The 15,278-nt window shown below is 38.6% G+C and overlaps 1 protein-coding gene across 1 annotated transcript in view; it reads left to right on the plus strand.

Moving 5' to 3' along the window:
• LOC107677253 (phospholipid phosphatase-related protein type 4-like) overlaps positions 1–2,520 on the plus strand; it is a 21,031-nt gene extending 18,511 nt beyond the window's left edge. The window contains exon 7 of the mRNA XM_016472080.1: positions 402–2,520. Within this exon, the coding sequence (XP_016327566.1) occupies positions 402–1,811 (1,410 nt within the window). The 3' untranslated portion in view covers positions 1,812–2,520. The remainder of the gene's footprint in view (positions 1–401) is intronic.
• Positions 2,521–15,278: the final 12,758 nt, after the last annotated feature.

Here is a 15,278-nt window from a genome sequence, read left to right on the forward strand (position 1 = left end):
ACGCTGATTACATTGATTACATTCTTGGGTACTCTCCAAAATGGTGGAAGACGTAACTCGAGGAAGAAGAATTGTTAAATAAATTGCTATTTTTGTTTTCTTTGCACACAAAAATTTTTTTTTTTTGCGCACTGATGTCACATGGACTGTTTTACCTTACTACATTTCTGGACCTGGGAACATTACAGTTGCATTGCTTTCGATGGGAGGGTCAGAGAGCTCTCAGATTCCATCAAAAATATCTTAATTTGTGTTCCGAAAATGAACGAAGGTCTTATGGGTTTGGAACGACAAACCCATAAGAGGGTGAGTAATTAATGACAGAATTTCCATTCTGGGGTGAACTAACTCTTTAAGTATGTTAGGAAATACAATTGAAATACTGTGTTTTGTCCATCCAGGGTTTGTTTGCTGTAGGAAACTTCCAACCGAGCAAGGAGAAACAGACAAGTCAGCTTCACATTCGCGATTCTCATCGAACTATGGCTGACCTTTGCCAGCAAGGTCACCACCTACCTGCCAAGAGCTGCAGTGGCAGCGATGGTCTCTCATCTTCCTGCTCCGAGGGCATCCTGCATCGTAACACCCAACACCACCAGGCTGGATCTCTTAGCAGCCTGAAAAGACCAAGTGGAGATGTGGAGGTCATCACCTGCAGTCCTCCACACAAGGAGAACATGGTGACCTTCAACACCTTGCCCAGAGTGCATACGCCTGCCATGGACGAGTCTGCTTTCCGCAACGCCACCATCCACACCTCCTCGGTAGATTCGAGTCGATCGAAGCAGCTGCTGATGCAATGGAAGAGTAAGAACGAGAACCATAAACACTCCCTGCATGCCATGGAAGGCGGACCAGGACTGTCCCCTCCAAACAGCATGGATGTCCGCTGCAATTCCGAACCCTCAGCTGTAGGAATCAACGGTGAACATCAGGGACCTGGAACCCCATACCTAAAAATGGCCACTGGAAGTACAATACTACCAAGCAACCCCAGTGGAATTGCTGGCGGTGCTCGGATACCCATGCAGTCTCGGCCTGGTTCCTCGCAGTTGGTGCACATCCCAGAGGAGACACAGGAGAACATGGGTGGCTTGCCAAATACCAGTAATGCCCGTGACAAATGGCTTAAAAGCATAGAGAAGACTGGGGAGAAGGGTGGGGAGGTACCGGTGGTTAGGACTAACTCTAATGGCCAGCCGCGCATCATGCAGGTCATTGCAATGTCCAAGCAGCAAGGTCTCCTGCAGGGGAGCTCTCCCAGTTCTGAGAGCAGCAGCCACACCAGCTCCACTGCACCTCTGCAGCGCTACAAGAGCCTAACTGAGGAGTCTGGAGGTCAAGGCAGCACTGGAGCCATCATTCGGGTGGAAGCCCATCCAGAGAACGGCCGACCCCTGGTGCATCCGCACTCCACGGATGGAAATGGCTCCTGGACATGGAAGTCCCAAAGCAGCTTCAGACAGTCATTTGAGCTCAATGACTTGAATCGAGACTCGGAGAGCTCAGAATCCGTGAGGGATGGGAACAGTTCTACGGAAAGAAAGAAGAATGGCTCTAATGCTCCTAAAGTCGTCGCAGTGCCAACTGTCCCTACTTTATCTACAGCAGGTAGTGACCACCATCCCAACCAGACCATTTCCACCATCCGGGTCACTCCCATGGAAATGACTGTATCTGGTCCAGAGAGTCGCGATTCGAGCTTGCACAGAAAAACCAGGATCCTTATCCCTGAAAGAGGAAACAGTCCAGACAATACCAGGAATATTTTTTACAAGGGAACATCCACCACCCCAGTTTTCAAAGAGTAGTCAGTAATTATCTTGACACGAACAAAAAAATGAAGAAACCAGAAGAGGTTGGGTGTTGTGTAGACACATATGCTATGTTTTACACATCTCCAGTGGCATCACCTGTTATGCATGAGATTATTCACTGACTTAAAATTATATGGTAGCAAGAAAAGCACAAAATCCAGATTTTGGTCAGAATTTTGTTTACATATGACAGTATATCATATGGAAATGGTCTTACCTTTAGTGAAACACTGTGAAGCTGGAACTGTGACCATGCCAAGATTGAACTGCAACACTGTATTTAAGTATTTAACATCTCAGATATCTTAAAAGATTTTCCATATAGTCATACTTCCACTTATTCATACACTGATAACTATGCTAGCTAAAACTCTTATTTTTGTATTCTATAAATAACTTTTAAACTTGGTGCTGCCCAATTCTGAGAACATTATGTAAAAACATAAAGTTAAGAAGAAAATAGAAAAAAATAGTGCAGTGCACTCTTCTGAAAACTGTCATTTGAAATTTCTTATGACCATAAGTGCTTAGAATATTCTCTGTAGCAAATGAAAGTCATTAAATGACATGCACTTCACGTTTACTACTTGCAATACAAATACTTTACATACTGTATGTACTGTATCTGTAGAAATTTGCACGTAAAATGCACATTCATGTATATTTTATTAGACACATAATATTGTATGTATCAGTGTCTATCCAAAAGAGAAAAATAAAAAACTACATTTTACGTACAAATACCAATGAATACTAATGAGATTTATTACTTCCATTTAAGACTATTATTGTGAAAAAAAAAAAACATTATTATTGCACCTAATGTCTATCTTCCACTCTTTTCTCAAATGTATATTTGCATAACAGAATTAATTTTATTTGTTTCCCTTCAAATAATTCTGAATTTATGTCATAGTTATTTAAAGGTTAGCTGCATTAGTAGCAAAACGATATTCCACGTTGATTTTCTAACTGTGGTTATTCCACTGTGAGCGCCAGCTTTTTAGGCCAAACAATCATATTAAATGTTTTATACTGTATACACTTGTGTAGCCGCACACTAAAAAAAACTTTAAATGGCTTTACTGTTCACAAAGAGATCTGCAATGAGCGAGAAGTGGCTCATTAAATCTAGTGTCATCTTAGCTGTTAAAAACTACAGCAGTGACATTTAATTCCATGATAATTTACTGTGTAATTTTTTATAAACTGTAAATGAATGTGCCAAAGGGTATTTTAAAGGGAAGATTCAGTTTTGAAACATTTCTATAGAAGTCTGTATTCTTATAAACCACAAACTCTTTCAGCACAGCTGTAGCCAGTGCATGGTAGTTTGATATTTCACATTTATTTTTGGTTTCCTTTTTGTAAATTATGCATTTGTGTAGCAGCTGCGTATGTGATTATTTATACTGAATATAAATGACTTGTTGACAATCTTTATAGATAAAGTCACACCAGAATACACTGTATGTTATCTCTAACATGTCGAGAGATTGTTTGGATACCCGTTAATGTGCGCTAACGATTTTAGAAATGCATTAAGCATGCTGGTAGCAGTTTGTGTTTTCTGAGGAAAGTTTTACTCTGTAGCACTCTTGTGTAACTGTCATCGACATTGGATAGGAATGAATCCAGTCGAACCTGTTACAGTGATGTTACGTGTTAATGTTGCAGCGACCAGACAGAAAAATAATGTCAAACTTTGTTAATGTATGTCACCTTTGAGAATACAAACAGTTTATTTCTATCGTTACATGGTTCTGTTTTACTCCAGTAAACAGGGTAGATGAAGAAAAACTGTGCTGTATCAGTGTTTGAATAAACATTTGTCATTTAAAACTGCTGAGTCTCTTCAATAATGAATTGGCTGCACATTTATAATGGCACTTTCCACAAATAAGGCACAAAAACTCTTTTAAAAATGTCAAATTAACTATTACAAATGTTCTGTTTTCTATTTATTTTACTTGAGCTATGCCTTTATTATTGAATGCAATATAATGTCCGAATACGAATCTGATTTTAATAATTTTTTTTAAATAATATTGACTAAACAAAAATACAATATTTTTTTTTTGTTTAAAGTAAATCAAATAAAAAGTCATTCAATAAAAAAATTTAAATAAAAATGTACATTTTTTTAAATTATTTTTGCAATTCATCAGATTATCCCAAAATTATAACACTATGACATATTTAATTATTGGATACTGTCAACTACTGGACTACTGAACTAGGACTTAAATGGCAAAATTGGAATGGGATGCTATTCCTGGAAAGTGCCTCATGTTTCTTCATCACTACTGTCATAAAAATGTATAAATATTATGGTGTGAGAATGATTTCTCTGTCAGGTGAGAACAGTCAACAGCCATACACGAATATGACAGACTGGGTCGAATACAAATTCAGGCGTAACAAGTTTAAATCATTGCCTGTGGTCTTTCGTCCATCCTCGAAAATTAGCACGGTTAGATAACTCACATCCTTTCCTCTACACCAGGGGTAGGCAAGTTCGGTCCTAGAGAGCCACAGTCCTGCAGAGTTCAGCTCCAACCCTAAAAAAAAACTCACCTGCCTATAGCCTTCATAATCCTGAAGACATTGATTAGCTTTTTCAGGTGTGTTTGATTAGGGTTGGAGCTGAACTCTGCAGGACTGCGGCTCTCTAGGACCGAACTCGCCTACCCCTGCTCTACACCATCCTACGTCTCCTGCATTAAGCAAACCAAAGCTGGCATGCAGCGATTTATCCATGGCTATACATTTAATGAGGATGTTTTAAAAGAAACATTAATTTCACACCAGATCAAGAATGCGCGACGCCACACAAACACACACACAAGCTCCCTTCATGATCAGGAAATGCTGGTCTCGTTAAGACTGCCATGTGTAATTATCATCGTACAGTATAAAGTAGGTCAGTGAATTGACCTAAATTGAATGCGAGCGCTGCCAGATACAACTCATCTCTTATGGGCTGATACCTAGATAAAGATAAAGTAAACCAAATGAAAATAAAACTATATAAACTCAACAATGGAAGCTCTGGATCACACAGAAAAACTTGGTTACACTTTATTTCGATAGTCCACTTTAGACATTCTACTAACTATAAGTAACTTTGTAACTACATGTCAACTAATTCTCATTAATTTGCAACTACATGTCTACTAACTCTCAAGTTCTTTTCGACGTGGGACCATAGTCTGGACTTCTTTTGACTGTTTTTGGTTAGGAAGAGTCTAGCGTTTGAGAGCTTTGATGTGTTTTCATTACGAGAGGTTGCATTATTAATTTGCCATTAGTCAACTTCAGCTACGGACAGTGTTTGGACATTGATGTACTACAGATAAGACTTTCGCACACATCAACATTCACATGACGAAATCCTAGTCTTACATTGCTTTGTTTGCTTTTTTTTTTTTGTTGTCCTTTTTGTGTATTTACATTTTTGGCTATATATAGCTGTATTAACCTGAACTGAATGTTTTGTATTTAATAAATTGATTTGAAATCCCTTTGACTACTGTACATTTTTGACAATACAGACATTAGTTATGTGGTGACTGCATCCATTTCAAATGTATAATAACTGATTTTCCCAAAGACTTAAGTTATAGTAGCTGAAAAGTATTTAAAGTGAGTATTGTTATAGATCAGGGGTGCATCCTGTTGTTCAAAGTTTAACAAACTTGTATCCATTGCGAAATCCACATGCCAAAATTCCAGATTGCATAAATTTCCTGTTTTGCCTGCTGAATTTCTCTTTACAAAGGTAAATGTGACCATTAAAAGTGGCATAAAGTCTGGTCCACTCATCCCAATAAAGGTGATACAGTCTTTGCAAAAAAAAAAAATGTACAGAAATTGTAGATTAATAGTGCAGGCCCTGTGTGGGCATAGTGAGTGCTTGCCGGGGGCTAAGTGAGGGCTGCCCGTGCAGGGGGCCCTAAGGCTAGCCCTAAGTGGGCCCGTAAAGGGCCAGTGCAGGCTTGTTTGCAGGGTACACATGGTATCTTCACACTTTGGGTGATAAATTACTTGGGGGGTATGTATGGATCAGTACAGAATGTAGAATGCAATTGATTGCAGCATTAAAGATGCTTCAAATATTTACTGCAGTCTGTGTCCAACAGCGTTTACTAATGGAACACTGCAACTGTCCAGCAACATTCAGATTTAAGGCCTAACTGACAGAAAGCTATTCTTTAAGCGCATGTAACATTAGTGAAACTTTCGCTGCAGGCAAAAGTCCACTGCACATTATCAATGGTGTAGCGATAGTCAGAGATCACTATTCCAAACTAAGCAGCTCCAAAACGGCCCATTGCATGTTCAAAGTTTAACAAACTTGTATCCATTGCGAAATCCACATACCAAACTTCCAGATTGCATAAATTTCCTGTTTTGCCTGCCGAATTTCTCTTTACAAAGGTAAATATGACCATTAAAAGTGGCATAAAGTCTGGTCCACTCATCCCAATAAAGGTGATACAGTCTTTGCAAAAAAAAAAAGTACAGAAAACACAGAAGAAATTAGCAGAAAATGTATGTATACCTCTTCAGAATTTCAATTTGCCCTAAATTAACAAATAATTTTTTCCCCCACAAATAATAGCTTAAAATATTGATATATTTATTAAATATAATATACAGATTCTAGGTTACCTATTATTAAGAGCGATGCAAATATCTTTAAATAAATATTTAAAAAAAATAGACAGATATTTGATTTGATCATACTGTACTAACCTAATTTGGTAAATAGGTGATACAGTCTTTGCAAAAAAAAAAATGTACAGAAAACACAGAAGAAATTAGCAGAAAATGTATGTATACCTCTTCAGAATTTCAATTTGCCCTAAATTAACAAATAATTTTTTCCCCCACAAATAGCTTAAAATATTGATATATTTATTAAATATAATATACAGATTCTAGGTTACCTATTATTAAGAGCGATGCAAATATCTTTAAATAAATATAAAAAAAAAAGACAGATATTTGATTTGATCATACTGTACTAACCTAATTTGGTAAATCTAGTAATTTTTCCTCAAAAGTGCATGAAACATTTTTTGACAGTTTTTTTTTTTTTTTTTTTAAGCATAGGAATTTTGATTGTATCGTACAAATATAAAACATGGGTTGAATTAACTGAATAATTGTTTCACTTTTGCATGCTGTTTCAGGACAAAAATGTAATTACTGTTTTATTCACTAATCACTCACAATAGTTCGACCAGCTAAATGTGTTGATATTAGGGCTGCACGATTAATCAAATGCGATTGTCATGCGCATTTTGTTAAAAAAGCCGGTTCTGTAATCAACAGGAAATCATCGTCACGTGCTTTCAGATGGAGCAGAATTTACTACACATAGCCGTAGTTCACTGACAAGTTACGCAAAAAAAATCGCCATAATTCATTTAAAATTGTAACAGATTTGTTTTTTTGTTTTTGAGAAACAGACCAAAAACACCTAAAGTCGCAGCTTTAACTGCCAGTGTTGCTATGGTAACAAGACAAAAGGGTGTAGCAAATGTAACATACATTTACATTTACATTTAGTCATTTTGCAGACGCTTTTATCCAAAGCGACTTACAATTGGGACATACAGCACAATGATCTCAAACTGAAAGTCAGTGATGTTGTCTCAAATTCTGGGCCTGGTGCACTCTACAGAGACACTGCGCAGTGACTTGTAGGTGTCTCTTGTGCAAAGAAAACAAAAACCTTGAATAGAGGTACAAAGGCTTCAAGTAACTTTCATTTGCAGTTTCTTCATCTCTAAAGACCGTGTGCAATTCACACTCTAGCTGATGGACTATAGTTAGTATGCATGATAGTGAAGATATCTTTTCATTTCCATCCTCAGGGAAGTACAGCCTTTCAACACATTCAGCTGAGCTACACAACAAACAAATTCAGCTTTAGAGAGGTAAGGGAACTTTTCCCATTCATTTTATAGAGAGCCAGCTCTTCAAATGGCCTTCACTACAATTCAACTGTCTAGAGTCCAGACAGCTGCTCCATAAATATAGTGGTGTAGACAGACAGACATTGACATTGAAAACACCTCTGGATCTCTTATTGATATCACAGTTCTTTACAATGGACTGAACTGACAACACTTGTGGCATGTTTAGAATTCATAACATAAGACATTAAAAACATCTTGTGATGGAAAATCTGATATTCTTTTCATAAAATATTTTTTGTAAATCTTAGATAAAAATTAATATAGAAATTATATATATATAATCAAATATGTACATATTATCAAATATGTTTGTATAATTTGATCAGATGAAACTGATCACCCAATATTAATGCTAACATCATAAAACTAAATAATTGTATACAACACAATAATTTTAAATACAATAATATTAAATTGTTATTTTACTAATATATAATTTATGTGCCTGTATTTTTTTGTAATTGATAATTGTATATTAATTCTCATATTTCAGCATACTGATGAAAACACTGTGACTGGTTTTTCAAACTTTAACCAAGGGCTGCTGGCAGATTCATGAGATTTTTGCTGTGGATCATGTCATCCTAAACACCTCTGAATTTTTCATGAACAGCCCCTGATGCGCCACAGGCAAGCTGGCGTTTTATTAATAAAAAGCTCACTGGCTTAATGCAGAGGAGGAGGCGACAGGGTTTTCAAACTTTTTTTTGTTTGTTTGTTTTTTTTTTGTAATGCAAACTGTTTGTTTTTGTAATGCAAGCCAATGGAATGCGTTCCATTACTGGAAATTCAAAGTCAAGTATATTTGGAAAATTCAAGAGCCTGATATTTAAATGATTGTGTAATTTAAGTCTACATAAAATGACATTCCCAACCCATTTTTCTTTTTTAATGAATCATGCACAGTAAGACCAAGAATGGTTATTCATTACATAAATAGGAATGATTTTGATTTCATGTTGAATTTGAAATATTTAGTGAAATGAAACAATAATTCAATAATAAACATTTTTACTGCAGAACTGGTAAGCATTGTGGAAGAAAATACTGTCCATTCTGATCTACATTAAACAATAATGAAATGTTTCTCAAAAGGACACTGCTGTCATATAAAATAAGCTTATACAGCCAGGAAAGGATCTTGTTCAGATGTACTGTTGTTTTAGACAAAACTTACTGCAGCCCACAAACTGGGTCACGTATGATGAGATATGAAATGTTAATTATTTCTGTGAGTGATATTTTGCCGGCTTTACCTTCACTGCTTCAAACAGTAACTTGATTGTTGTCATGACAGTGGACTTCCAAAAGAGTCTTCATTATTTCTGGATCCTGAAAGGAATACATAAAACAGCATGTAAGTGCTTGAGGAAGATTGGATAATACATATCTATTTAACAACAGTGCAAATAGCATTGAAATGCACTGCAATAAAATCCAACACTGGACCATTACAACTTAAGAACAAGTGTTTTTGCAAGTTTATTTCTGGTGCAGAGATCTATGATTAGAACATGTTAAATATCCAAATCGATCAGATCTTTTCTTGTTCTTTCTGTTTTAGCAAAGGTTTAAACATCAGAAACATTAGTAACTCCTGACCTGGATTTGTATTCGGTTGTTTCTTGATTATTCCTGTTCCTACACTGTTGCTGATTTTATGCAACCTTGAACTGACTCTGAATTTAATTAATTATGCAATTAAGGAAAAATATGCAAATGTATGTGAAAATTTTTTGATTTGTTTTAATAAACTCCACAAAAGCTGTCTATCTCTCTCTGCTCATGTATGGATAGATTTGCTTTCAAAGCAGACACTGAAGGTTTTAGGTGTGATTCTCATGGGAGGTAAAGCTGTTTGTTAGCAGCCTACAATCAAATAGTTAGAAACAGATGCATTTGCTCAGCCTCATATCTGTGGGTGTTGGGTGACTAAAACACAAATTGACATCCGAAGAGACATGGACTTGTATAATGGAAGAGGAATGTTTACAATGACGAAGGTGTCTGATGATCGCTCATTTAACTAGCCACAAGCCTAAATCTGTGCTGCACAAACTAAAGAGAGACTCCAGTAATCTCACATGTGTCTCCTTAGGATACCTCAACAATATCACAAACTGGGCTCACAAAATTTCACATCAATTTCTTCCAAGACCAAATTATGACTTCTATCCATATTAAACCATTTACTCTTACTGTATGTCAATAACTTCAGACTCAGTGTAAGTTTACATGACAACGATGTACTACAAAAAGTTTCTCCTTTGTGTTTTTGAAATGTTTTGTGTTTTGATTATTGTTGCATTTTAACTTTGTCAAAACAATCCCAGGTCACATGGATCCACACAAACGACTAACCCGCTGTATTATGCATGCCAGGCCAGTAGTTGGCGATCTCGCTTTGTAAAGAAACTTGCACACACTTATAGACCAAACACGTAATGCACATGACGTCACTGTTTTCCCAAATTCACGTTTTCATAATTTACACAGAGACAATTAATGATATAATTTTCAAAAACTCAAACTTTGAAACCCGTTTTAAAAAATTTGCATTTTTAGGCCCCCAAAATGCTGTTTTTAAACGCATAGTTTTCTGTTTTTAGATGAAAATGGTATCATATAAACATCCCCTCAGCTGTTTTGAATTTTATTTCTTCTAGGGATGCACAATATCAATGCTCAATTAAATATTCATTTTATACAGTACATTATAATGTTGTGATATTACAGTATTATATATATATATATATATATATATATATGGTTTTTTTTTTCATAAAAATAACATGAAAAAATAAGGCAGCATAGTCCCACAACCTTCATTAGTGACTAGATCTAGATAGTCTCAAAAAGAAAAGAAAAAAGGTAAACCATACAATTTAAAAGTAAATGTCAGTAAGATTTTAAGAATTTTTTTTTTCTTTTTCAGAAAATTAAATTAAATTGAATTAATCAAAATCACAGTAAAACATATGTTACAAAAGATCCTGAAAAACGTATCTTAGTTTCCAAAACATATTTATCAGCACAACATTTTAGAACATATTAGAACATTAGAACACATATTAAAATGATTTATGAACAGGGGTGCACATTATGCAGGTCCGCATGCGCGACCAAAATAAAAAATGCGCTGTGTAAATAAGTTCTGACAGCGCATTTGCGTACCGACATGGTTGACAGCTGTTAATGCACAATTACCATTTTATATCGACAAACTGTAATACCGTATAAGATTTCTATTCAAACTGACAGCATAAATCTAGGCTACAAGTTGCCGTTTTCAAAGCACAATGCAAAACTGTGACATTTCATTCACTTGAAAATGATGAAAATTCATCTTAAAAAAAAATAAGTAAATATTAGCATTTCATTTTTAACTTTACTATGAAATAGTTGTATTTGTATTTAATACTCCCTTTTTATTTTAAAATACAATAGTATTATTGTCACGATCTGTGCTAGGAGGAGCGCGGAACGAGGAACAAGGAGATGTGGAGTACATAAACAGTCTTTAATACTGGGAATGACAGGGGAATTTCACAACACCCAACAAGTAGAACTGACAAAGGAAGACTACACAGACTGGGGCTAATAAACACAGGGCAATCAGGGGAACACAGGAGGAACTAAGGAGGAGGTTCCGGAGGAGGACGGAAACCCGGGAGGGGGCCAGCAGACAGAGTCCAGGGAGGAGACAGGATGGGCTTGGAGCAGGAGGAGCCCAGCTGGACCCAGGCCACAGCTATAATGTCGGCCGACGGAGGGAGGAGCCATGGAGGAGGAATGGCCGCTGACTCCAGGGGGCCGACCAACGGCGGCAGAGCAGGTGGTGGAGGAGCCAGAGGTGGAGACGGAGAGCCGATGAGCCAGGGCGACGGGTAGGATCCGGAGGGTCAAGGCGGAGCAGATGGTGGCGGGGATCCAGAAGGCTGCGGTGGAGCCGGAGCGACAGAGGACCCAGGGGGAGCCGAAGGAATGGAGGAGCCTGACAGAGCCGGAGGGATGAAGAGACGAGGCGAAGCCGGAGGAGTGGAGTCCCGAGGTGACAGATGGTCGATGACAGACCAAGGCGGAGCTGGAGGGACGAGGGAGCCCGGCGGAGCCAGTGGACTGATGCGACGGGGAGGATCCGGAGGTCCTAGGCGGAAGGCGGAGCACCGGCGACCGACGCGAAGATGTGGATCCGGGAGGCCGCGGTGGAGCCGGAGCGACTGAGGACTGAGGAGGAGCCGAGGGGATGAAGGAGCCTGACGGAGCCGGAGGGACGGAGGCGGAGCCGGAGGGATGAGGAAGCCCGGCGGAGCTAGTGGACTGCCGGGTCACGGCGGAGAGGAGGGAGCTAGGAGCCATGGTGGACCCGACGGGTCACCTTTCGCTTTCTAGGAGCAGGCACTGGAGGGCGCTTTCTAGGAGCGGGCACTGGAGGGCGCTCTGAACTGGATTCGGGGGCTGGAGCCATCTCCTCTTCGTTTTGGCACATATGCCGCGCCATACTCAGCTCACCCTCAGTCGCGGTGCAGGGGGTGCAGCTCTGTCGCTCCGTGCGGCGATGGCTCGTCGGTCGCGGCGGGCTCCGGCTCTCCGTCAGCGGTGGGCTCGGGCATGCGCTCCGCGCATCGGGGAGATGGTGGGCTGGGCACTGGGTCGGGAGTGGAACTGGTAAGATTCTCCTGGGAACAGGCGGGGGACGGAGATCCATTTCTCGCTCCACGAAGGCAGCGAATTCCACTCGAGGACCATCTTCGGATGATGGCGCTCTGCTCCTGCTCCAGCAGTAGGAGGAGGAATTCGGGGCGAAGGAGGGGATCTATAGAACACAACGGAAACAAAACACTGAGGGAAAAAACACGGAAACAAAAACGGAGGGTAGATACACGGAGGTTACTGTTTTTTTTGGGCCTGGTTTTATGTTTACGCGGCGCGGCGTGATGCAACGCAACGCGTAAAAACAACACCTTGCTTTTTAGAACGATGAAAAAATCTATCTTTGTAAAAATCTATGATTTCAGAAAGGTGGGGCATAGAGGAGAAACAATAATGTACAGTATGGGGAAAATAATGTGTTTTTTTTAACCTTAAACCGCATAAGCACATTTAATTACACCAAATACACAAAATAATGTTCTTTTTTAGCAACGTCATATCACCCCTTTAAACTTTCTTTTTTTTATCTGCAGTGCATGTAGTTACAACATCTACCAGCAGGGGCTAACGGGACATGCCAACCACCCAAAACTTGACCTCTTGCACTGGCCTCATGCTTTTCCTTTTTTCTCTCACCTTCTTTATTATGCCGTCTATTTTTCATCTTGTTGTGTGTCTGATTAGGGGACAGTCAGGAGAGTCCTGACCACTTTAGATGGAACATGAGGTTGTACTGTTGCTACTGCATGGGTGAACAGATGCATGGGTGCTAGATCTGCCATGGAAAGGAAAAGAATTGAAAAAAGTAGAAAATTAGAAGTATGACGAATGATGGATTCAAGCAGACAGCAAAATAATGTGGTTTCTAAATGAAACATATACAAATGTACAGGCAGTTCATGAAATACATTCATAAATTAGTACATCATTATGTCTATTTTCTGCATTGGCATTTTAGTTCTGTTCCTCACAATCCGATGGGTGCAGAAGATCAGTTGAGTTTTCCTGTCATCTGCTGGTGGATGGTGCTCACTACAGATACACAGCAGGATATCAGCCCTGTCTGTATAAGAGAATATTTCAATTCATAAATAAGAAATTCACTAGGATTGTAACAACCCCCCTGCCTCCCCAAATATAAATATTTATATTAGATTTTAATTGATGATACTAAAAACAATTATTGTAAACATAAGACAAATTTTTTTTTTTTAGTTTTCTATATTCTACTGAGAATTATAACCTTACCTTGAAGCTTTTTTTTGGGGGGGGGGCAATTTAATGCAAAGCCCACTTTTTAATCCTGAATAAAAAATATATAATGCATGATAATGCAATAGTCTGTGACATTTTTAAACTGCTTAAACAAAACACAGCTGAAAGAACATGTGGATTTAAAGATGTTTAGATATTAATACTGAATAAACAAATGTGTTTAAACAGTTTAAAAGTGTCATGGGCAGGCCTCTTACTCTCTAATCAAGAATAGACAAGATCTGATAGCTGGCCAAATGATTTCACACAGGAGGAATGCTCATATCAGGCTGGAGAATGTTACAGAACCCTTGCCAGAGATTCACTTCCCTCTACAAACCTTTGATCCAGCCATTACATTACACCAGCAAAGCCAAGTCAGTAAATCCAGCACAGGTGGGAGATTGTTTTAGTCATTTCCTGTGAAGAAGCTACAGGTTGAAGCATTTATTCACCCATAGCCTACATTGATATTAATGGTTTAAGTAAATTACAAGGACGCACATTGACATCACGGAGACATCTATTTGACGTCTGCATTTACATCCGCAAGACATAGCCTATTATTTGTGGGTCTATATAGGTCTATATAGGACGTTTCCTATCAGATGTCAAATAGACTTTTATTAGACGTCTTTAAGATGTTTATGCTTAAACCGAGTCGCAAAATGATTCACTGTTTGGATCGCATATCGCAAATCAATTGATTCAGATAGCGACGAATCAATTATTTTTGGAATCAACTCCCAGTCATACCTGGCCCCCATCAACAGCAACCACGCGGCGAGTTTTTCAGAGGCAGCACCATTCACATTTTACTCAAACTCCAGTTAGTTCTGTTAAAAACATAGAAATGAAAGGCTTGTTCTGCTCTCACTGCAGGTTTTTTGGCTGCCATGGCAACAATAGCCTACCTGTATCAAAAACAGCTACAGTTGACAGCTGGAGTTTTGTAGGGTCATAAACATCTTAAACAGTATAAGGAATATTTGTCAAACTTTAAATGTTCACATGCCATTGTGACTCAGTGGTTCACGCGTGTACAATGCGATTCATATGCTGCTGAGTCTTTTTCAGGAAGCACAACAGCTGCATCGCAAACATATAACAACTCAGAAACATAAACAAAAGGTACTTAATTGGTCTGTTTAGAATCTCAGGTAACTTTCAGCCTGAAAGCAATTAAAATAAGGCACATATAAATTAATGAATAGAACATGGTGTATATATGTATTGATCTGAATGTCTACTGCAAAAAATTTTAATAATCAACTCAAAGTACCATTGAAATGTGCTCCCCAGTGAGATTGACAGCCCAGTGAGATCAGGAGAGCATTGTGGGTTGTTTGTGTGTCGTGGGTGGGAGATCAGAGTCACTCCAGTGCTCTGACAGCCTCTTTGTCTCGCTGATGAGGGAAAGACGCTCTAATGGATCAGAGGAAGCCACTTCACTTTTACCACTCACTGCATCCAATAAGAACGAGGCCACTGCAGACTCTGAAACTCACTCTATCTATCTGTCTGTCTGTCTATCTATCTATCTATCTATCTATCTATCTGTCTC

The sequence above is a fragment of the Sinocyclocheilus anshuiensis genome, unplaced genomic scaffold (genome assembly GCF_001515605.1).
Source record: "Sinocyclocheilus anshuiensis isolate Anshui unplaced genomic scaffold, SAMN03320099.WGS_v1.1 scaffold392, whole genome shotgun sequence".
Lineage (NCBI taxonomy): Eukaryota > Metazoa > Chordata > Actinopteri > Cypriniformes > Cyprinidae > Sinocyclocheilus > Sinocyclocheilus anshuiensis.